The sequence below is a fragment of the Onychomys torridus genome, chromosome 11 (assembly GCF_903995425.1).
Source record: "Onychomys torridus chromosome 11, mOncTor1.1, whole genome shotgun sequence".
NCBI lineage: Eukaryota > Metazoa > Chordata > Mammalia > Rodentia > Cricetidae > Onychomys > Onychomys torridus.
Window position 1 is genome coordinate 57,726,913 of NC_050453.1, and position 24,271 is coordinate 57,751,183.

At 51.3% G+C, this 24,271-nt stretch overlaps 1 protein-coding gene across 1 annotated transcript; it reads right to left on the bottom strand.

The window, feature by feature from the left end:
* Positions 1–970: 970 nt before the first annotated feature.
* On the bottom strand, positions 971–22,331 carry Csrp1 (cysteine and glycine rich protein 1). Its single transcript, XM_036202022.1, has 6 exons — positions 22,220–22,331; positions 12,269–12,381; positions 7,535–7,703; positions 6,134–6,263; positions 2,661–2,754; positions 971–2,199 (listed from the first exon to the last, which is right to left on the bottom strand). The coding sequence occupies exons 2-6, from the start codon at positions 12,378–12,380 to the stop codon at positions 2,123–2,125; spliced, it is 582 nt and encodes a 193-aa protein (XP_036057915.1). The 5' UTR covers position 12,381; positions 22,220–22,331; the 3' UTR covers positions 971–2,122.
* Between the last annotated feature and the right edge of the window lie 1,940 nt (positions 22,332–24,271).

Consider the following 24,271-nt stretch of genomic DNA (forward strand, 5'->3'; position numbering starts at 1 on the left):
GGCTTTATCCCAGCGTGTGTGCTGCGCCTTCCGCACGGCGTGGCTGTGGGAGCGAGACAGTACCCGGGCCTGCCTGATGGTACAGTGCTGGGCTGAGGAGACCCGCCCGCGCAGCCAGCAGAGGGCAGCCTCTCTCCACCTTTGGACCCCAAAGGTGCCCATCCTGGTACTCCTGCGGGCCCCGCCCAGGGTAGGAGGATCCATTTGTGTTTATGGAATGAACCATTGTCCTCTGGGCACAGACCTCCTTGAGAACCTCCCATGAGTCTTGACCCCCGTCTGGGAGCGGTCAGTTTGCTCTTGAGCCCGTGTTCCCTTGCACTTTCCTGTGCTCTGCACCATGGGTGTAGGTCCCACGAGGGGCATTGCTGACCTCCTATCTGGCTAAGGCAAGCACAAAACCTATTTAAATTCTACTCATTGTTTTTAAAAAGTCGGTGTGGGCACAGTTTCATGGACCGACACAGAAACACAGCTCTGGGGTATAACAGGTACACCTAAAATGAGCAACAAGCCTAGTTCCCAAGTCTCATCTTCCTTGTACCTGGTTGTGGGCCCCTAACAGGGAAGCGGGCTGCTAGCTGTGCACCCCACCCCCTCCCCAACTCTTCCCAGAAGAAGTGAGATTTCTGGAGTCGACACAGAAAGTTTCTCTGGCCGAGTTTCTCTTTACAAGGGGCTTTCCAAGTTGAAGTGCTGAGCACATTGTTGGGACCTAACTGAGCCTCTCAAAAGCCAAATCCACAAAATTCCCACGTCCTGAGGTGGGGTGGAGGGCAAACAGGAAGGCAGCGGCCTTTGGTTGTTTGGTTTCCTTAGAGCTGATACGACAAAGTAAGCAGACCCTAGAAAACTCCAGTGAGTCCTCCTTGGTTCATTTCCACCAAGGCTCGCTGCAACTGTTCCCATCCAATACCCGGCCTCCATCCAAGGTGTGGAGGGCCCCACAGACAGAAGATGAACACCAGAGTTCTGTTCTAAACTGCTTTATTGACCAGATGAGAAATCAGCGTTCACACAGCCCATGCCTACAGCCCTTGCAGCGAACAGCTGCAGACAGCATTGTTCTTTCCGACCTGGAAGCAATCGAGGACTAGCCTTTCCCCTTCCTCCCTCTGTGCCTGACCTTGGGGTCTGGAAGCTAGTGAAGGTCCCTAAGAGAAGGGTAAGGTGAAAGAGTCAAGGTCTGGGTCTGAGCTGGAGGGGAGTGAGAACTGGAGGCAGAGGCAGACGGTGTTACAAGAAGGCAGGATACCTCTGCCCCCTCCATTAGAGGAACTGTCAGGAGTGGCTAGAACACAGCACTACCCTGTACTATGCTGACACAGAGAGAAACTGTCCATCTCTGCCACCAGACCCAGAGTTGGGACCACAACTGACCACTCCAAGATCTCAACCACTGATAAACGTGAATGTGTGTTCAAAGTCCCTCATTAGGATCCTCCCTTCCATCAAACAGGAGACTTAATGCCTCAGGAAACCTCCAGACTGTGGGGTCCTCTGGCCTGGCTTGTTCTCCATTCCCATGTGGGACGATACCACTTCCATGTTCAAAGGCAAGAGGCCAAAGAAAACTTCTTCCTGTGGCCCAAACCCTGTCTGCACCCCTCCGCCTCCCATGGGGACTCCCCAGACTGAGATGCCTCAGGTTGATTTTCAAGGGCACCAAGAGGCTCAGCCTCCTTCCCAGAGGAGATTCTCTGGGATCCAATAAACCTCACGCAGGCTTCCCTGGCCCAATCCTGCTCCTCCCTCCCCCAGGTCTGCTGTGCTGCTCCTCTGAGCTCCAAAGATGTGGGCTCAGGTGTCCTGGCCAGTAGAGGGTGGACATCCGGTCTGTGGGGGTGAAGTGTGGGAAGAGGGACCTGTTCTCTCTACAAGGGTGACTAGACAGCTGTCCCCTAAAGGTGGTGGTATCAAATGGCAGGCAGGGGGGAGTCCTTAGTGGGGTAGGAGCTCAGGCAGACCCCTAAACCAAAGGAAGCCAGATACCCAAGTCCAACATTAGTGATGTGCGCCAGGGCTGAGTGAGGGAGAGACTCTTGGAGGTGTCCAAGGCTTCTGGGAAGGGGTTGATGAGAAAAAGCGCAGGGGCAGGCAGGATGCGCAGGCAGCAGCGTCCTCACTCTGAGTGGACCAAGGCACCAGCTCCTTGTCCAAAGCCAAAACCTTTGGGCCCGAAGTTTTTAGCATAGCATCCTGCAGAGAGAAGAGAAGGGTAAGGATGTGTTCCTGTCCCCAGAGCAGCATCTCCTGTCGTTCCTTGTGCCCGGTCTCTGAAGGACAGTCCACCAATGTCCACCTCCCCATCTCCTCACACTCTTATAGCCTCCATAGTGAGGAGGACCCGTTTCTCCTTCATTGCAATGAGGGAATTAATCATTTGCTGAAAAAACACTGGATAGGTAGATATTAGGATCCTAGGGCTATGTCCTATGACCTTTGTCCTGTGACCCTTGTCCCTGCCCTATGTGCCATCTGACCCTGGCCAAGTCCCATTCTCCCTCTTCTCTGGTTTCCACATCTGTGTCATGGAGGGGACACCCTGGCTCTTGGAACGGATGGCAAGGAACTGATTCATTTAGTTAGTGACGTCATAGTCACTTGGTTTCCTGCCTCCTCCAGCCTTCTGGTCTTCAGAGAGAAGGGGAACTACCCACCTTTGCAGTAGATCTCACCATCCTTGTCCGCCAGGGTGGTCGACTCAAGGCCTTTGCCACATTTGGCACATCGGAAGCAGGACTTATGCCAGGACTAGGTTAGAAAGGACATAGTTAACATCACGGCCAGTGACTAAGGTATTCCACCCTAGCCCACCAATAGCCTGCCATAGTGGACAGACATTTTGCAAGTCAGGTTGGGGTGTCAGGGGCAGGGTGCTAGGAGAATGTGGCCCAGACACAGAGAGAACAGATGAGGGACCACGCACACACTAGTGGTGTGCCACCATGAAGTGTTACCATGGCTCGCTGCTTGGTAGTTCCAGCTGAACCATGGAAAGGGGGTTACATTCTGCATGGGTAGCTGCAACCTCCACAGGCTGCCAGGCCAGCCTTCTCCATACCATTCTACCTGTAAAACTGGTATGGCTCTGAATTTGTCTTGGCACTGCCACAGGCCCCTTGAATAGCCATGCTGATGTCCTCCCCAGGAGACCTCTCTGTTTACCTTACAGAGTGGATGTGAGGATTTGATGTGGAAATGGCTGGCGCACAACCACAGAACAGGCATTTATCATTGTGATTTTCCTGGACCAGCCCGGCCTCTGGAGCTCTAGAACTCGGTGCCTCATTTCAGCTCTCAGAGAGTGGTGTGGCCTTCTTGCCTTTGCCAGCCAGCTGCCAGAGTTAAATGACTTAACCAGGGTCAGGTGCTCATTTGGGGCCAGGCATAGAGGAAGCCCTGAGTCAAATTTGTATGATTTTTGAAAGGAGAATGGGTCTGTCTATAGTGTCCTGAATTCAGTAGGAGGTCACAGAAGACCCTTTGTGACTCCAAGAGGTGACCTAAGGCACCACAGGGCAAAGAGCTTTCCAAGAGAGGCAGGACTCAAGTTTGTGCTTGGTGTACACACTCATGCACACGCACGCACACGCACATGCACGCACGGCTACATAGCATCAACAATACAACTCAACAACCAGCTCTCATCAGCAACAGCTGAACAAGCTGAGGTGATGTGTACAGAGAGGAGGCTGGCAGCATTCAGCTGGAACAAAACAATACCATGTGAGGACAGCCGTTTCCTCAGCGTAACCACCAACACCCAGGCTGAAGGGTAAGAGAAGCAGATCTCCAGGCAACTGGACCTCACCCATGAGCCCTTCATGTGCCCAAGAGACAGCAGCCATGATGCTCAGGGGGCTGAGATGGGGTGGACAAATGATCTTAATTCTCCTCCAGTGCTCTGTGCAAACTCTTTATACACAGGCTACAAGCTACCACCCAGAGTATTCATACTTTCCAGCCACCCCTGAAATATTCATCTAACACCTAAAGGTACTCTTTGCTCCTTAATGCTTATGCTTCTTCTTCTTCTTCTTCTTCTTCTTCTTCTTCTTCTTCTTCTTCTTCTTCTTCTTTTTTTTTTTTTTAAGATTTATTGATTATGTATACAGTGTTCTGTCTGCATGTATCCCCGCAGGCCAGAAGAGGGCACCAGATCTCATTACAGATGGCTGTGAGCCACCATGCGGTTGCTGGGAATTGAACTCAGGACCTCTGAGCCATCTCTCCTGCCCTCCTTAATGCTTCTTATGGGGTCTTCTTCCTCCCTGTTCCTTGAACTCACGATGTTCTTATTCTACTCCTCAGTACAATTCTTTTTAATATTTATTTTATGTATGTGGTTATGTGGTGTTCTATCTACAGGTACACCTGACGCCAGAAGAGGGCACCAGATCCCATTATAGATGGCTGTGAGCCACTATGAGGTTGTTGGGAATTGAACTCAGGACCTCTGAAAGGGTTGCCAATGCTCTTAACCACTGAGCCATCTCTCCAGCCCCCTTCAGTTTAATCTTAACTTTATGCTATGCCATGGAAATAAGGATTCATGGGTATTCCTTTAGTAATTTCCTATTCCTATGGGCAAAGGGGAAAGATTGACTTGTGATGTTAAGGTCTCTTCTTTTTTCCTTCCTTCTGGAGGTTCAGTCTAGAACAATAGGCATGTGTGGCCATGACTGATTCCTGTTTTCATGACATTTGATGTACAATTTTGCCCATTATATATGTATTATCTCATGTGATCTTAAAAATATTTTGTTTGTCAGGGACCATCACGGCTTTACTTCATAGTGGCTCCACTCCCTTGGCCCACATTATGCATAACTGTTGCTTTGGAAGGTACACGGGTCCATGGTAAAACCATGATTCAAGCAGGTTACCTAGGGCCCAGGCAGTTCATCACCCTGGTGGGATTAACCACCCTTCCTGCCTTTGCAAGTGTAGAAATGTTTTCAAAGGGGTTAAGTGGCCCATAGTAAGGTCAACAGTAGTAAGATCCAGAGCTTCAGAATCAGGCAAATCTAGCTGAGCTCCTGGCTGGCCTTCTAGCTGGAAGATATGGGCAGATCATTCGTGACTCTCAATTTCTTGGTCTATGTGGTAGAGATAATCTCAGCAGCAATGAAGGCACTACCATGGTCTAGATTTGTTCCAAGTGTTAGTTCCCATTCTATGACTCCTGACCCCCATTCCTCAAGATCAAAGTGCATCCAAAGCCATGGCCCAAACCAAAAAGAGCTGTCCATAGGCTCTAGATGCCATGGATCCATTGGCCTGCTGTGTGATCATGGTCAATCACTCGTCCAACCCAGGCCTCAGGTGAGGATCCGAAAGTCCTCTCTGGCCACACTGCTTGATGGTACATGTTCTGTGATCTGCTGACTGTTGGTCAAAGACTGTAACTTTCAGGGCTCTCCTGCTCTTTCCCACCAAGGCCTGAACACCAAGGAAGTGACCACTGAGCTGTTGGGACAGTTGGTTGACTGGGGTGATTCTCACTGGGCACTCCTGGCTATCAGAACACCATGGGCAGGGCAGGCATGGCAATTATAAATATCGTGGGGAAAAAAACTTCCAGCAGGCTAACAGACCCTTAACCAGGAAAATCTCTGTCCTCAGAGTTAGATGGATGGGTTTCTGGCAGAACACATCCCATGAAACAAAATGTGTATTTCAAGATGGTTTGTAATATTTCTGGAACCAAAAACTCCTAAAATCAATTAAAGCTGTGAATCTTCTTTCTAGAAAGAGACACCCTCCTAGAAAAACCCAGCTATGTAATCGTAGGGGGTGGGCCCTTCAACACCCATCTGTATCCTTAGTCTCTAACCCTCAACTCTAGAGTACCAGATCTCAGAACACTATGTGGGCATCTTAGCAATGCCCTACAGATTGACTCGAGACAATCTGCAGCACTGGGGATGGTACAGTTAGTGGGTTAGGTGAGTGAGCTCCCTGGGGTCTGGGACAGGTAACCCACAGGGACAAGGATACTCAACTTCTGGAAGGAAGCAAAGTCCAGTGCTCAGGCTGCTGCCCTAAGCGGAGCTAGCCCTTAGTCACAAAGCTCTGTGATTCAGAAGGGCACCTCCCTTTTACTTTCTCAAGCCCAGTAGTATCTTACCTTCCCGGCACCGATCACTTTCTCTGCAGCATAGACAGCCTGGCTACATCGGGGACAGCGCTCAGAGCCACCAATCTTCTGGGCAAACTTGGACGCATTGGGGTTGGTGGTGGGCCTGTGTCCAGGGGCGCTGCACACAGAAGTATATCGGTGAGATCACTGATGCTGCAGGGGCAGAACCCTTTTGCCTCTTGCCAGGGACAGGGTCGCCAAAGCTAAAGCCACCATGGCCTCTGGAATCCCAAAGCTCAGCATAATATCAAAGCAGCACATATTCCTCAACACCTAGTTAAGAGCCCCAGAATCATTTAGCACATCGTTTGCTAAGAATCCCCCCACCAGCCTCTCATCTTGCAGCTGATCTATTATTAGATTCTAGGAGAGATCTGCTGACAGATCATTCTCATGAGGGCAATGACCTTGGCTGAAATCTGGTAACCCTTCATTATTCCATCCACTTCCCCATCACTGAGACACTGGCCGGGCTGCCAATCACCCTTTATCAGCAGGTCAGAGGCAAGAGATGACAGAGGGTGAGTGTGGGGAGACCCAGTGACACCCTGAGGGCACGTCCCAGGAAAGGAAACTACTTCCCCTTGGCAGAGGTGAAGGGTGGTGGGGCTCTGACTCTCCTCTGGGCTTTCAATTATAAAATGAGGAAATTGAACTATATAACTCTTGGGGCCCCTTGTGAAAATCTAGGATGAATGTTCCAAGAAAGATTCCTAGTTGGTCCTCAGCTGCCCCAATGCCCCACAAAGAGAACCACTGTGTGACTTCCTTCCATTTATTTTTATTATTTGTTCACTTTTTGTTTGATTTTGGTCTCTGTGTGTGTGTGTGTGTGTGTGTGTTCGTGAGTATGCGCATGTAAGGTTATCATGCATATGTGTGTTTCATACACATAGAGGTCAGAAGTCAGCATTGGGTATCCTCTTTAATCATGCTACCTTATTATCTGAAACAGGTCTCTCAATAATTTGGCTAAACCAGCTGACTGGCCAGTCCCAGTTATCCTGTCTCCAGCTCCTCAACCCTGGGCCTATAAGGGCACATTGCCAGTACCCAACTTTTACATGGGTGCTTGGGGTTAAACTCAGGTCCTCATGTTTATGTGGCAAGGATTTTACCAACTGAACCATTTCTCCCCAGCCTGGTTTTGGATTTTTTTTTTCTTTTCTTTTTTTTCTTTTTTTGATATAGTCTCCATCTGGAATTCAGCTTGACCTTGAACTCAAGATCTTCCAGGTTCAGCCTCCCTAGGATGGCAGGAATGTACAGCTCTCCCTTTTAAATCTGTGGTTTCCCAGACTTCCCAGGGCTTAGCCAAAAGTGGTGCACTGGTGTCCATTCCAGGAGCAGACAGAACTCAAGAAAAGGCAGAGAGGATCTTGTACTCACTCCTCATGCTTGATGCCCAGAGACTCCCCCTTGTCCGTGCTCAGTGTGCCTGCACCCTGCCCGTAGCCATAGCCTTTTGGCCCATACTTCTTGCCATAACACGACTTGCAATAGATCTCTTCTCCATGCACGGCCACAGTGGTGCTGTCCAGATTCTTCTTGCAGACCACTGCGGAGGAGACAGGGGAGTGGTGAGATGCAGCTCCCAGGCCTCCCAGTGGGCTGGCTTCCAGGAATATCCGACTCTAGGTGGTCAAGGCCTGACTTCCAGGAAGCTGGGGGTGTTTCCCACAGACCTCTGTACCCTGGTACCCATCCACGTCTTACTGCACCCCCAGGTTCAGAAGCCACAGGCTAGGCAGACTAAACCGCAGAACACCAGATGAAGTTTTGCCTTCTCCCTAATACAGAGAGCGTGTGTGTGACAGGAGAGGAAACAGAAGGGCAAGGAAGAGAGCAGAGGTTTCCTGCCTCTGGCAGTGGCATTGAAAGAGCACATCTGGGTGTGCTGCCACAGCAGGAACAGGTACGCAGGCGAAGTGATACACCCCCAAGAGAAATAGAACACAGATAAGTCCTGGTAACCAGAAGTCAATTCATAGTTTTCAGACTTAGAAGTTACTGAACCACAGAGAGAAGAGGGGCTGCACCCAGGGGAAGAATGTCCTGAGTCACAGGGTAGGAGAGGCAGGGAGGCGGAGAGCCAGAAAGACTTCCAGCCTCCTGCACTTTTTCTGTTACCCTCACAGTGGGCTGTGCCAGATACCCAGCATACAAGGGGAGAGTCTGGACTCAGATCCCAGCTCTCCATTCCATCTGGGTGGCTGGGACAAACTGTTTTGCCTTTCCAGGCTCAGTGTCCTCATTTTGGAGTGTGGATTATCACATCTGCCATAAAAGATAGTTAGGACAATCAAGTGAGGTCTTAGGACATATTTACTCAGTATCCTGTGCACAGAGGTTCATAATAAGTGCCAGCCACTGTTCCTAGCATCATACACAGGTGGTACCATAGGAGAGAGAGAACACCTGCCTCCATCTTCCTACCTGCTTCTTCCAGGAGACTCAACTTAATCGCCTAAACACAGAATTGAGTCTGCCCAACTGGACTGTATCCTAAATACCTAAAATACTCCCTTTGAAGCTAGAAGTCTACAGACACCATGGAAGTGACCATTCCTTACAACTTGCCATTCTCTTAACTTTAAAGGTCCAGCCCCTCTCCAGTTCTCTTTGGGCCCCAGGTTGGAGACTTCAGACTAAATAAGGACCCTCTTGTCCAGCACTTAAGATCCCTACCTCATTCCAGCACTCTCAGTCACCCAAATATGGACCCTCCCACCACCTCCCCTGGGGCTTGGCTCTGGGAAGAACACTAAGGCAGAGAACAACAGGCCAAGGCTCCAACATTCCCTTCTAGGGTGGGAAGTCGGGAACCAGCCTCGACAGGAACTGTTCCCTTAGACCTACTTTGACCTGGGAATTCCAAAACTGGAGGGAAGGCAGAAAATGGAGATAAGAGCCCACAGGAGGAGAAGGCCTTTTTTGGCTGGTGTCTCCGGCAAAGGAGGAGGAACTCCACTCTGGAGACACCAGGGCCTGCAAGCACACACCCTGTAGGTGGCTCCCCTGCATGCTGGTCAAGATCTCCCCCTCCTTTCTGCATTACCTGGGTTTTCTCAGCAGTACAGTCCCAGGCCTGCCTACCATAACTCCACCTTGGCCTCCTCCCCCTCCATCCAATGAGAATAGTAGGGGACTCAGCTCACGTGTGGGGTCCCCCACAAAAGCCTGGCCAAGGGAAATTTGCAATGTATCCTTCACTCAAGGAAGGCGTGAATAAATAAATGTCTACTGAGTCGGGTTAAGCAAAACAAAACAAAAGCCCTATATTAGTATATGTTCAGAAACTGTTTCCAGATGCTACCTGGCTCCATGGGACCTTGTGATGGATGCTCTTTGGGAATATGGAAAAGAGGCACCCACTCACCACACCCGAAGATGGAGAGTGACCCTGCTTCTGGAGGGAAACCCAAAACCCACTCAGGGTCAGAGAGTCTTCCAGAAGCAGGGCCAGGCCAGATCCCAGCTCTGATTTCCAGTCCTGGTTTTCCGCCAAGCTGTGCCTCCTCTAGAGAAGCAGAATGTGAAAACTGACTCAGCCTGGGGTCAGAGAGTGTCTGAGGTTTCTCCAAGTTTCCCTCATGCTCAGACTCTAGGGGACAGCTCAGGGCCCACCAGCAGGCTTCATCTTTGTCCTCCACCACAGAGCTAAGACAAATGGGACTTTCTTGTCCACAGAATGGCTGCTCAGCCCAGCTCACCCCAGGAAGGAGCTGGTCACAACTCAGGGTTGGGCACATTACCTCAGGGAAGGCTCCTATTGGGTCTGAACTGTCTATCACCCACTTGATGTCTAGTGGGAAGAGGCGTCTCTACTGCATTGAGGGGACTGAGCCGAGATGAGGGCAGGCTTACTGCAGGCCTCTCTGCCTCAGGCCAAACCCAGGAAGATGTGGTCTCTCTTATCTTTCCTATTGCATCATTCCAGCTTCCTCATACCTATCCTAAACCTCCAGCAAGTGTATACACTGAAAAACTGAAGTTGAATGCACAACCAAGGATTGGAGTTAACAGACCTTCTTTTAAGGACCTCTCCTAGGCTGACTAACAAAATGACTCTAACTGCCACCCAGGCCCAGAACCTGCTGGCCTCTCCAGAGGAGGAAAAGCCCTTTGATTCTATGGGTTACCATGAATACCATGAATTCCAGTCAACCATTTGACTGGAAGGGGTGTGGTGTGCCTCCTGCTCCTGACCAAGTCTCTAGTGAGATCCTATCATGTGCCCTGCTGTTCAGGGGCATTAGGGATAAGACAGTGGGGATAACATCCCAGCATGCCTGGACAGCACAGGGCTCCTGGTCAGCTGGAGCTGACACCTGGGAACTGCACAGGCCCAAGACGCCAGACACACACAGCTATCCCCTAGACTCTAGGGTCTAGAGTGACAGCTGCAAGCAGCCCCTCCCGAGCCTGATCTTCTTCAATTGCTCCTAATCCCTGACACCCCCTCACACCCTGCCCCAGGCCCTGCTCCTTCCTTCCTGGACCACCCCCTGAATTCCTGACCTTCATCCACGCCTGACCAGAAGCTAGTTCTCCTCATCAGGACCTCAGGAGGAGCTCTGGACACAGCTGCAGCTGGCACCAAGCTGTCTCTTTCCCTCTGCGGGGGTGGGGGGTGGGGGGGTGCTTGAAAAGCCCCTGCATGATGAGCTGCTGAGGACCAGCTGCTGCTGTCTGCGGCCTCCTCAGCAGGCTGGAAGCCAGCAGAGTTCCATAAAAGCTTGTCATCTCCTCATGTATCATATGAGCCCTGGGGCTGGCACTCCAGGCCTGCGGGGCAGTGAGAGGACCCTGCGGCCCTGTGCTAGGTGGGTTCAAACTGGCCTACCCACCAGCAACAGGTAGAGATATGACTATCAGGTGTGCCAGCTGGATCCCACTCCAGATCAAACCACCAGGGGGAAAGGGGTGCAGAATTCCAGCTGCTCTGACGGAGGATCAGGATGCGTTGGACCTCATTTCCTGGATCTCTCAGGTGGGCTGGGACTTCAACTCCCGTGGAGAGGCTCTCCTGAGTACTCCATCCACTTGCTGTGGAGCGCTTATCAGTGAGCACGTGTGAGTTTGTGTAGTTAGGGAACACCATACTTCCTTCAGTACTTCTTTCGTTTTTTCCAACTCTCTCCTTTCAGTTCTCACAGTTAACCCTACGCAGCACTGAACTTGTCCCTCATCACACAAACAATAGAAAGTACATTGCAATCCCAGCCCTCATCATGGCGCTGGAGACCGAGGCTTAACCAAGACAACCTCCGTCTGCCAGCGGGCCTGCCTCCCAGGAAATCGCTGCTAGGGTTGCTGCTGTCTCTTAACACACACTTCTGTTCAACCACAATGAGCCAATCAGTCAGGAGTTGAGGAGAAGCTTCTCCAAACCTCCACCTTCAGGACACATCACCTGACCCAGGTCCTAGCCAAGGCTGCAGCAGGGAGGCATGGTTCCTGGGTTAAGCTGACCTTGCTGAGCTGCTCTGTCTAGCTCATGGTTCTCTATACCATGGAGCTGCTACAGCAGCTCCCACTGGGTCATTAGGAGCAGGCAGTGATGGACTTGGAGCCCCTCTTTCCTCTGTATAGGGTGAGTGGGAGCAGGAGAAAACCCAAGAGGACACCCTGCTGAGAAGAGTCTGAACAAGTGAGAGGGTTAACTTCCTCCTCTCTGACTTGACCGTGGCGTTGTGGCCTCTGACCTTCACCATGGGGTTGCGGCCTCTCTTACCTAAGGAGAGGTAACTTGAAGGCTGGTGAGATTTTGGCTTGGAACTGTCTTTCTCAGAAATGATAGGACAGTAGCGGGAACAAAGAAAGTGGAAAGTTTTCCTAAGTGAGCCTTTCCAGCTTGGCTCTAGGCCCTGCCCCACCCCCACCCCAACACACACCCCCCCTGCAACCCCCACCAGCCCTGGCCAGTTCACCCCTCAGAAAACAGCTTCTGAAGGGAACAAAGAGGCTCTTAAGTGTTTCCCTCCCCAGCAGTGCTTCAGCCAAATGTCAAGCTGTTTACATCCCCAGGGACCAGTTCCCTGGGGTGCCGACAGGCCGAGCTTGTGGGGGCAGGCCGGTCCAGGTCCCCTGGCAGCAAGCACAGGCCTGGGCGGTACTCACTGCATAGGAAGCAGGATTTATGGAAGCTGTTGCCCTCACACTGGACCTCCTCGGCAAAGTAGACTGTCTTCTGGCACACCCCACATTTCTTACCTCCTCCCCAGTTTGGCATTCTGAAAAAGAATACAAAAATAAGAACGAGGGTCATACACACGGAGATGAAAACAGACTGCCCATGGCAGGGAGGCCTGACCAGTCCTGGGAGAGTTCTTCCAGCTGTTCTTAAGACCATTCTCCAGCTACTACTAGCAAATATGTGTGTGTGTGTGGGGGGGGGGTGTCCCCTCCTCCTACTTCATCCTATTTGCTGGGGAGCTGCTGTGTGTTGGCCCTACATGGCAAGATCATAAGCGACAAGATTTACAAAGAGCATGCAGCGGGGTGCCAGTAAGCCAGCTACTGGCGGGTGTTACCACAGTGCATCACAGAGAATGGCTCCAGAGGGCCAGATCAGCAACCAGGGTTCGGCCATCTTAAACCCGTGCGAAGTTCACAAGGAGGCAAAACTCATATTATCAAGGGATGAGCATAGCGGTGGAAGGAAAGTACCCCAGATAAGCAAGGGAAAGAACATCAACATCACCATCCATTGTCTCAGGGTCATCAGTTCTAACAGCGAAAGGAACAGGGTTAGGAAAGGAACAGGGCTAGGCGGGATGGCCCGGGAGAGTGCCAAAGCACTTGGCAATGTTCTTCTGCTTGACCCACGGGAGCCTCCTTTATAATAGTTCACCTTTGAACCACACACATAGGCATTATACATTCTCTTGCATATAAGCTAGGTGATGGGGGAAGGGTTAAGTTGGGCACGGTGATCCACACTTTTTAAATGTGATGTCAACACTTAAAAGGCTGAGACAAATCTGAGCAACATAAGGAAAGAACTTGTCTCAAAAAAACAAAGACAAGCTAGATGTGGTAGAAGAGTCTCTAACCCCAGCACTCTAGAAATGGAGGCAGAAAGATCACAAATACAAGGTCATCCTGGGATACGGGGTGGGTTTGAAGCTAGTCTGGGCTACATGAGTCTGTGTCTCAGCAAAAACAAACAAAAAGGTTTAAAACAGCACAAGAGATGGGCACACAGGGCACTATTCTCTAGCGCTACAAAGCCAGATTGGTAGCACCACCTGCCTCTGCCTGCTGAGTGCTGGGATTAGGAAAGGCGTTGGCCAGTCTAGGACTCTGACGGTGATTCCAAGCAGGTAGGTTGGGCCAATTTAGAGATGTTCTAGGTGTTGGTTCAGAGCTGTGGTCCCGATGCCAGACTTCTCCGTTCAGTGTTGATCCTGCCACTCACTCTGTGACCCTGGACAAAGGACTTGGATTTTCAAGACCTCGAGTTCTGCATCTTGGAAATGGGGCTGAAAATAAAATTCTTCATAGACTATTTCTGGGGACTAGAGGAAAAATGGGATGTCAAAGGCCCAGCATACAGTGAGTGCTCCATAATTAGTAAAACAGACACCAGAGACTGTGGAACAGCTGATACAACAGGTACCAGAGACTGTGGAACAGCTGATACAACTTGCCAGTGGCACAGGGGGGCATGCCACAGGGGTGCAGAGGACATCGATGTCCTGCAGCTGATGGTCTGCTGCTTTCCTGTCACCCAACAAATAAGCCACCGAAGGAGCAGACGAGACATGTAGCTCTTTTGACAGAAGCCTACGAAAGGAATGTGTGCTCAAGACACGGTCGATGAAGGACAAAAGGTGGGTACGAAGGAAGCTGAGGACTTAGTGAATGGGCACAGGGTGCTAGGAAAAGAATGGGCGCTGCAGGAGTTTATTGTTCAAGAGCCAGAGAAGCCTAATGAAAAATCCCCCCTGCCTCAAGTCTGTATCATGGTGTCCCTACACCCTGCATAGCACCTGACACACAGGTACACACATGGTGTCCCCACACCATGCATAGCACCTGACACACAGGTACACACATGGTGTCCCCACACCATGCATAACACCTGACACACATGTACACACATGGTGTCCCCACACCATGCATAGCACCTGACACACAGGTACACACATGGTGTCCCCACACCATGCATAGCACCTGACACACAGGTACACACATGGTGTCCCCACACCATGCATAGCACCTGACACACAGGTACACACATGGTGTCCCCACACCATGCATAACACCTGACACACAGGTACACACATGGTGTCCCCACACCATGCATAGCACCTGACACACAGACATACACATGGTCCCCAATAAGCAGCTGAAGAATAAGTGAACTTAAGGCTCCAAATGAGTCCAGGTCCTCTGTTCAGATGTATCTCAGAAGAACCTGGGACCTAGAAGTGGGACCCATTAAAGGTGTGAAGGCTCAGAAGCCAGCCCAAGTACGAATGGTGCTGATGATGTTGACTCCCTGGTTACAGAGACCGAACACCACCACATCAAAAGGAGCATCTGTTGTTGGGGCAGAAGACAGAGATACGCTTTCACCCCTCATCCTGAAAGTTGGGGTTCCATCTAGTCCCAGTCTCCCATCTTCTTACCTGTCTATTGTCACCTCCCTGCAGAGACTCCCACATATCTGTGGCCCTGCCTTTCTTCTTAGTCTGGCCCCAGCTAATCTCAGATGAGCCTTTCCAAGAGGCGCCTCTATTTGCAGATGAGCCATCTGAACTCACATCCCCCATCAACTGTTTTTCCTGACTTCTCCATTTTGCTGTGGTGACATCACCACCCTCTGTATATGTAAACGAACGAAGATGGGGCTCTTCGATTTTCCCTAATTGTGTCCCGCTCTGCTCCCCTTACTCCCTCACTGCAGCGCCGCCCTATACCGCGCCTTTAGGTTCCACTGACCCTATGGCACCTCACCCTGCTTCTCTCCCCACCCACTTCACCTGCCTGGTTCTCTTGCCTTCACCCTGCAGCCATGGCCACCCTGGAAGAAAATGTCTGCTACAGTCATTAGTCCCATTTTAAGCCATGATATGTGACCTGGGCTTAACTCAGTCAACCAAAATTATTGTTTAGCTATGTGTGAGACCAGTGGAATAAGAATTCCTGGGGGCTCTAGAAGGAAAAGTTATCTGTCTTCTGAGAGAGCTTCTTGGGAGCGAGTGCCCCCACTACCACCCTAAGCAAAGAAACAGTAGCAAGGGGCATTGAGTCCAAAGAACGAGATTAAGTAAACTGAGTCTTGGATGATGTCATTAAACAACCAGCTTAAGCCAAATCTATAGCTCAATGTGTTTCTGAATGCTAGTTATACAAACCATCAACTCTCTTCGTTGTTTAAACTACTTACTTGGCCGACGCATAACTGGTGTTATGCTCAGAGTGGTCCTGCCATTTCCCAACCCATCTCCACCCAGCAGCCCCCAGTATTCTCACAGAGCAGCACTCCCTGCCTCCACCAGGAACCAAGGAAGCCCCTGGCACCAGACATCAGAACTCTGCCCTTGGCCTTGCAGATCTCAGCTTGACCCAACCAAGCTGGTTCCTCTCGCCTCACAGACCGGAAGCTGCCATTTTAGCCCTTGTTCAACACTTTGAGTGCCAAGCTCAACCTAACATGAAGAAAGCCTCAGACCATGGCTTTGTGAAGAGCCGAGAGGATTGAGGCAAGGCTGAGGGCAGAGGCTGGGTGTACTGTCCTCCCAGAAAAGATCCGGAGAGACTGTCTCCTGTTGCACACACCCACTTCCCTTCATCCAGGTCCAGGACTGACCTCAGCTCCATGGGCTCACACATCCTGCAGGCAGCTTTCTCTACCTGCCTGTGACCTCTCTGCTGCCTCAGATAATCTTGGGGCCCCTGCCCAGCCCAACCTTTCATGACCCCTTCAACTCCTTTCTATCCTGAGGACTCCAGGGCTTAACTGCACTTGCTGAACAAGGACTGGGCTGCAAACCCATGTAGGAAAGGCGAATTCAGCAAGAACAGCACATGTCACTGTCTAAAGGTCAGCTACCTCCCCTCCTTCCTTGCTCTGGGAACCCAAGTTCTGTTCAGGCAGCTACCCTCTGAGAAATGGAGTCTAGATGCCCAGTTTGCAGATAAGGAAAACCAAGTTCAGAGAGGTTGGGCAATCTGCTTATAGCACCACAGCTCCAGGAAGCAGAACCAGATTCTGACAAAAAGGTCCATACATTTCTGTCCTCTGTGACCCCAGTCATCAGGCTGTGGGCAGAGCATGTTTAAGAGCTGCATGAGATGGGCATGCAAATCATCAAGATTGGGTCTCCTCTTTGACCTTCCTGTGCAACCCCTAAAGCAGTAAGGGACATGCTCATTTCCCGAGGGACATCCCTAAGGGGGGAGCAGTCCCTTAGCCATGTGATGGGAAGCCGGTCCAAGCAGTGTTTTGTTCAGACATAAAGCCCTTCTCCCGCTGGGGGAGACCCACAGCTCCATACAGACGTCCCCTTGTTCTCCCTGGCCCTGTGTCAGGGGCTGAATCCTGCAGGGCTCCAGAGAATCGGGACCATGGGCGGGGAAATGGGTGGAAGCTGAGGACCTGTCAGATCAGGAGGTCGGCTCAGGGTGTCCCTTGGCTGGGGCATTCCTTGAGCTGGGAATCTGGTTGGAACCCCAGGCTTGAAGAGGGAAAGCAGAAACAGTATCGCAGCCAGGAAGCAAGCTCTGTGCTCTCTGCCCAAATGAAGGCTCCTCAGGGGACCCTGAGTATGGAGAAGAGCCCCAGCTGGAGGGATCTGTAGCCCCCTCCTTCCAGCAAGAGGTGATGCAGGCTGCTCACTCCACCTCCTCCTTTCTGCCCAGTCCCTTCTTGTCAGCAGCCAAATTCCATTGTAGAGAAGCTGGATTGCCTTAAAAGGAAGGCTAGTTTTCAGTCTGCTGAGGGATTAGAGGGATGTGAGGGTCATTCTCAATCACCTTCCCAGTTCTGGGGGACAGAAGACCTGTGGGAGGCTGTGCCCAGGGCTTAAGAAATTAGAGCTGGGGCTGAATAGTGCAGTGTACCTCTTCCTAGCTGAGTGGACACCTCTTGCTCTCAACTTCATTTGTTTATCCCTAAAATGGAACATCCCCATACTGTGATGATTAAATAAGAATGTACAAAAGGGATAACACATTATAGAGGGCATGCCTCCGGTTGCCACTTACGGCTTCGCCCAGATAACTCTTCTCTTCCCTTCCCTCCCTTCCCTCCCTCCCTTCCTTCCCTGCTGATCCATATCTGGAAGAAGTAAGACTTGAGAAGCCACACACCAAGTAGGGACCAGGAACTCCTGGCCTGTCTGCGAGCCCATCTAGTGAGTCTGTGACAAGCTGTTTCCTTAGAGCTTAGTTCCTCAGTTCCCTCAGCTACCTGCAATTTCCAGCAGGGAAGGTAGGGGCCTGTGTCTTACATCAGCCTTTCTGGTATGTTGCTCTAGGTGAATAAATCGTTGCTGTTGGGCCAAGTAGCACATGAGTATAACATCAGCACTTGGGAAACAGAGGCAGGAGGATTACCGTTGAGATCCAGGCCAGCCTGGCCTAGCTACCAAGCTGTAGGACATCTTAGGGCTTTACAACAAGACTGTCTGAAAACAACAGGGCTCACTACTGTCTTCTGTAATCATAGTGTCCGCAGTGGGTTTATTCAGAGAGGCCCGTGCCCTTTGGGACTTGCTGTCTCTGTTCTGTTTGTCCTACTTAGCTGTTTTGGTAATCTCGACAGAGAATAAAATCTGAATTTTCTGTTGGGTGTCTCCCATCAGCTAAGACCCTCGGGGCTAGCTAGAGGCTGGGAGGCAGCGACTCTCCTCTTTAGACACAGCTAACTCAAGTCTGCGGTTCTGTTCTGACTCGTAGTCCGGTTCCTCCTCGCTGTACAGAGGCTCAGTCATAAAAGGACGCAAGATGGTGGCCCTTACATAAGATGGTGACCCTTACAGCAGTAGAGGAAGGGTGAGCATGGGGTACATCAATAGAGGTGATGGGTTCAGCTGGTCATGTTTCGGTCAAAAGTATCATCTGTGTTCTAAGCCTGCCAGCCACTATGCCCAGACGAGCCCCCCCCCCCCCCATCAAACACTTGCCAAACCACCTGACATCTTTCTCCAATGGAAAAACCCCATCTCTCCCACTCCATAATCCCTTGTTCCCTCCGGTGAAAGAGAGGTTATGACAGGACTCAGGGCACACGTCCCCACCTTCTTGGTCTGGTAGAGACCTGTTAGGTGTTTATCTGGGTAGAAATGAGCTGCTAGACGTACTTTGAGCTCTTTGGAACCTGCCAGGTAGACCAGAGTGTTGTCATCCTTTCCAATCCTGGGGCAATCTCTTCCACACACCCAAGCCCAGAGAACAGTCAGGGACAGAACCAGAGGGAAGGCAGGGCAAGTTCAGAGCCCATGGAGCAGACCTACCCTGAAGATAAAGGTCCCTGGTAGAGGGGCGCCCCCAAAATGAGTTCAGTCTGGACTTTACAGGTCCCCCAAAGGTGATTGCATTAGCCCTTTGCATAAGACTCACCTCTGAGAAGTCAGTCAGCCCTCACTGAGGCGCCATTATCCCAGGTCCCTCGACCCTCAGGACTGAGCACTTATGCTCTGCCCCAGCTCTCTACCCTTGGAGTTCAGAAATCTGACTGCCATGTGCGCAGATGGAAACAGGGACCCATGACTAGGTGCATACTCTACAGCTGAGCTACATCCAGCCCTAGACTTCCTTAAGTATTTCAAAATGAGTACAGGAAACCGTATAATTATGGTATGATCAAATCGAATTTGCTTGCGTCTGGAATGATGTTGAGAGCGGAGCCAGTTGGTCCGTGCCCTGTGTTGAACAGAAAAGTCTGAATGCTTTTGATTAATTTTGAAAAGGGAAAAACAAACAACCACGCAGGCCTTACACATTGCTGGCAGCTGACATCTCAGGAAGATCCATCCCACGCACCCCTGTATGAAAACTACCCAGACCCCCTGGGGTGGGAACCTCCTTGAGGGCTGGGCTGCATTCCAGCTGTGAGCCTTCTATTTCTTCCTCAGACTCAGCCAGTGTGACTTTGGGAAGCACTGGAAATACCAGAGTCTGGAAACACTAGCTGCCTCGTATTTACACACTTTACCATACATGGGAATTACTCTACACTGACGTCAGATGAATTCCTGGAGAGCTGCGTAGTCCAAGCCACGTCATTACCATATAAAATCCTGACAGCTGGAAACAGTAGGCAAGCTCCTGTCAGGAGCTACCTCTCATTTCTCTTACAGGGGCATGGGATGGGGGGAGGTCCCCCCCACACCCCCTCTGGCTGCCTCTTTTCAGGGACTTTCTTTTATTTACTGAAAACGTGACTCCAAAACACAGATATACATCAGGTGGGATGAAAGTACATCTGGGAAGTGACTTGTGGGGCTCCCTGTACCCTCAGCCTCCCAGCAGAGTGAAAACCTAGAGGTCTGGAGTTCTAACCACAACCCCTTCCCTGCTGAAGCCATTGAAGTCCTGAGTGCTTCTAAATACCAGGCACCACAGAGCATCTTGTAAAACTAATGTCTTCAGTAATGACCTGGCTGAAGTGTGAGGGGACAAAGACAAACCGCAGGTTGTTGGAACAGCCAGCCTATGATTGAACAGCAGCTCCCTGGGGGACCAGCTGTAATCCTGAGCCAGTCCCTATGACCACTGAGCCTTCATCTGTAGAAACAGTCAACATCAGCCCCTTCCTCATAAACAACATCCAAGACAACACAGGGGCAAGATTTGGCTCCAGCCAGCAAGCGGCAGTCACAGACACTTGCTTCCTGTAATCTTAAGGAAAGACCTGCACATCCATCAATTTGGTGCCTCTAGGTATCTGCTAATATGCCTGCAAAGCCAAAGAGCTGAGTAGGGAGGGGACTTTTTGTCACTGGTGTCTCTTGGGACTTAATGCATGCCTCCTTAGGGCTTCTAACAAGCCAAGTTTGCCCAAGGAACCCTGCTTGCATAAATAAACTTTAGGAGCTCACTAGAAAGCATTCCCAACTTGCTTTCTTCACCAAGAGACCCACAGTGAATAAAAACTGTGGACACTACTGTCAAGGAAAAACTAGTTGGTAATTATTTATGACTACACATACTCTAGTCATTCACTTAGTGGTTGATTGTTGGCTGATTTTTTTTCTTTTGAGATAGAGCTCAATATGCAGCCCAGGCTGGCCCCTAACTTGTGATCCTCCTGCCATTGTCCCCCAGGGGCCAGGATTACAGAGGTAGGCTGCAGCTAGCTTCAATCATCCAATCTTGACTTACCATCCATCAAATGCAAACATTGCCCTCTGAGCCCGTAACTCTGACCCAGTAAGGACTGAGGGCTCTCGGGAGCCTGTGAATTATGAAATAGAACACCTGGGCCAAGATGGCTGGCGCTCGGACAGACCAGAGTCTGTTTTTCTGCATTTTCGCATTTTCGTAGCAGGCTAGTCACAGAGCTGGAGACCTGCCCTTCAGATTCTCTCCAGCATCCTCACTAAGCCCATATAGCATCTGAACCTTGGGGACAATTGTCCCCTCCACCTCCTCAGGCATACCACACCACACCACACCCTCTGCAGGATAAACTTCCTCCCCGTCTGGCTGTCCCGCCCCGGATATCCTTGCCAAGGCTAAGGGTCTCTGTGCAGTGCCAAGCTGGATCCTCCAAGGGAGCGATAAACGTTGGCTAGCGGGTGCTCAGGCCAGTCTCTCCCCAAGAGAGTGGCCTGGGCTCCTAAGCAGGGAGCTGGGGAGAGAATCAGAGGCAAGGAAGATTTTAGCACCCAGTCCTGAAGGGAATCCCCAACCTAGCTCTGAGGTAATAGGCTGCTAGCAGCTCCAATCACCTGAGCTTCTGCAAGGAATCCTGAAGCAAGAGAAAAGCAGGGCGTCACAGCTAGTGCGTGCGTGCTCGTGTGTGTGTGTGTGTGTGTGTGTGTGTGTGTGTGTGTGTGTGTGTGCATGTGTGTGTAATATATGCTCCAAGTACTGGCTCAGAAGGAAACTTGAACCATCACTTGTCCAAGGTCATGTGTGTATAGTCAAAACTCAGTTTGCTTGCCTTTCAGATACCCTGTCACCAAGATCCCAGAGTATTTCTCATGATAAATATCCCACCAAAGGCAACTGGACGCCCTGCATGCACGATGGTGGTATCCTGGTGCAGTGCCCTCTCAGCGAGGGGAGGGACTGTCCATTCATTCACCCCAAGAAGCAGGAAGTGGGTGGGATGGCTCTGACTTCATGTAATGCTCTCAGTCTAGACCTCTCCTCTAATGGATCACAGCAGTACAGGACCAGAAACATTGCCACTGGATGAAACACCTGCCTGCTAACCACTTGTTGGGTGACACTACCAGCTTGTTTCAAAGTGCCCACTCTCTGGAGCCCTTTCTGCCTCCCTCTCCCCGCCCCCAGCTTTCAAGAAACATTCATTGTTGGTTCTTTGAGATCTCAGTATCCAGTCGTCACCTAGCACCAAGACTTTGGCGGGGAGGTGCAGAGTGAGTCCGCTTCCATCTGGTTCTTTCCGTAGAAAGAAAACCCACACCTGTGCGCTATGGCCGACAAACCAGATGCTGCTCCCTCCCACTCGCGGGCACTTTGTCCCAGGAAAAGAGAGAGAGGGAAGGGGTGGCACGGATGTCCTCATCCCTCAGCCTTACAATGAGTGTCAGTGGCCCACAGAATCGCCAATTGTTCTGCGGGACCTGCTGGGGGTGCGGGGAGAGCCGGGTCACCCTGGGTCTAGGGCACGCGAAAGCCAGCTGCCCTGGAAGTCCCGGAGTGGGAAGAGACCCAGCGTTTTCAGGAAAGGGAAGCGCTGCCGGGGCTAACTACGGCCACATCTCACCACCTCCCTCCTGGGGTCACTTTTCCTACAAACTTTTCCTGCAAGCGACAGGGCTGCGACAGGACGCGAAAAGACCAATAGGCGCAGGGTGCGACCCGGACACTCGGATAGCGGGTAGCTGCGGGGACCCGAGGCGGGCGACGCGGGGGCGCACTCACCTGGCAGCTGCTGGGAGGCGCACGGGTGACAGCACTCCAGGAAGCGGTGTCTGGCTGCGCCCGACTGCGCGCCGTTTTGTTCCCCCCTCCGGAAGGCGTTTCCCGCGCCACGCCAACCAGTAGGCTTTGCACACTGCACCACAACAGGGCTGATGTCACAGAGCAAAGCCCCGGGAAGCTGTTCCCTCCCCCCCAGAGCCCGGAGCCCGGGCGTGGCCCGCGCCCTAGCTGTGGCTTCATCTGTGCACCCTGTGACGGTCTCTGGGGAAAGGTTTTACTTGGGGGCGAGAGGCGGGGTTTAGGGGTCCCTGATCTGCCACGTAGGAACGAGGAGACTGAGAGTTCAGACCAGAGATAAACTCGGCCCCCCTTGGAAGAGAGCGAGGGTCATTAAATTTTCGTGTCTTAATGGCCCGCCAGAGTAAGACAAGCAAGCGTGGTCCTGCTTGCTCCAGTGACTGACTTCTGCCAGACAGCTGGCTTCAGGTTCATCTGTAAAAGGAAAGTGTGCCTCCCGGATGTGGTGGGGGATGAGATTCTATAGGACCCGGGGTCCTTTTGCAGCGCCGCCCTTTCCAGCTCTGGGCTCTTGTCTCCTCGGCTTTCTCCATCTCTTTGCTACGTACAAGAGATCATTCTACCAGCCCCAGAAACATCAGCTCCTAAGTGGACCTTTCTCTGGGCTCCTAACCTACAGTAGTATGACAGACACAGGCTCAGGCCACAAGAAGTTGCCTCGGGGTGGTGACCAATAGGTGTTATCCGGTCCAACTGCTCCTACTCACAGAGCGCCTGCCCGGGAACCCAATGCTGGAGGTGGACTGCTGCTCCTGGGCCCAGTGTGTGGCAGGAAGCAGAGCAAGTCTTTAAAGAAGGTCGGTTTTCCCTAGGGGTGCAGACAGCTCCAAGCAAAAAGCATGATGCTTTCCTCGGGGACTAACTACGTGAACCTTCAAGAGAAACGGCCGGGGGGGGGGGGGGGGGGAGGAGCGAAAGGTCGGGGCGGTGGTGGTGCACACCTTTAATCCCAGCGCTCGGGAGGCAGAGCCAGCCTGGACTACAGAGTGAGTTCCAGGACAGGCTCCAAAGCTACACAGAGAAACCCTGTCTCGAAACACACACACACACACACACACAAAAGAGAAAAACTATGTTCCCAGTAACAGAGAAGGAAGTGGGGGGTGGGGTGAGGTGGAGGATTAGCGCCTCAAAGGAAATTCTGTCCTGTTTTGTAGGATAATTATTATTTGTTGTGTTTTGTAAATTTGTTTTGTTTTGTTTGAGATTGAGTCTCACTGTGTAACCCTGGCTAGCCTGGAATTAACTATGTAGACCAGGATGGCCTTGAATTCACAGAGATTCTCCTGCCTCTGCTTCCCAAGTGCTAGGATTAAAGGACCAGTTGTTATTGCTATTATCGTTATTATTATATAATTTATTCACTATATTTCTAAGGTACTTGAGGCATGGCATTGCAGGTTAAATTACGTTATTCTCACCAAGTGCAGACTGTGTTGGGAAATAAACCACACTCAGATTACAGTATAACTTCACATGCTGTGTAGGTAAGCCCGTTTGGATCTTCCTGATGCTTCCTGCCATCTACAACAGTCTCAGAGGAAGTGCCTATTGTGTTAACTAGGGGCAGTCACATTTGTTGGGCAGCTGCCCCCTGCCATCTCAGTGTATCTTTAGGTACAGCTTGCCAGGTCTTTCATTCTGTGCGTTGAGGGCTCAGGCCCTCATGGGCTTCATTAAAAGCCCTGTTGCTTAACCCTGTGGCATCAGACTTATGATCCCAGCTCTTCAGGAAGCCGAGACAGCTGAAGAGCTGTCTGGGCTACAGGGTTACTGAAAGGTTACCCTGAGTAACTTCTGTGGCCTTGTCTCAAAGTAGAAAGCAGGGCCACTGACGTGGCTCAGAGAGTAAAGAAGCTTGCTGCCTGAGTTTGATGTCCAAAACCCCCAGTAGAAGAAAAGAACCAACTCCCAAAAGTTTTCCTGTGACCTCCACTCATACACCATGGCTCACAAAGGCCTACCTACTCCCCA

Coding starts and splice junctions, on each gene's coding strand:
- Csrp1 (XM_036202022.1), bottom strand. CDS start 12,380: ATGCCAAACTGGGGAGGAGGTAAGAAATGTGGGGTGTGCCAGAAGACA. Junction 7,704..12,268: donor TAAATCCTGCTTCCTATGCA/GTGAGTACCGCC, acceptor TCTCCTCCGCAG/TGGTCTGCAAGAAGAATCTG. Junction 6,264..7,534: donor CTGGGCATCAAGCATGAGGA/GTGAGTACAAGA, acceptor TTCTGTGTGCAG/CGCCCCTGGACACAGGCCCA.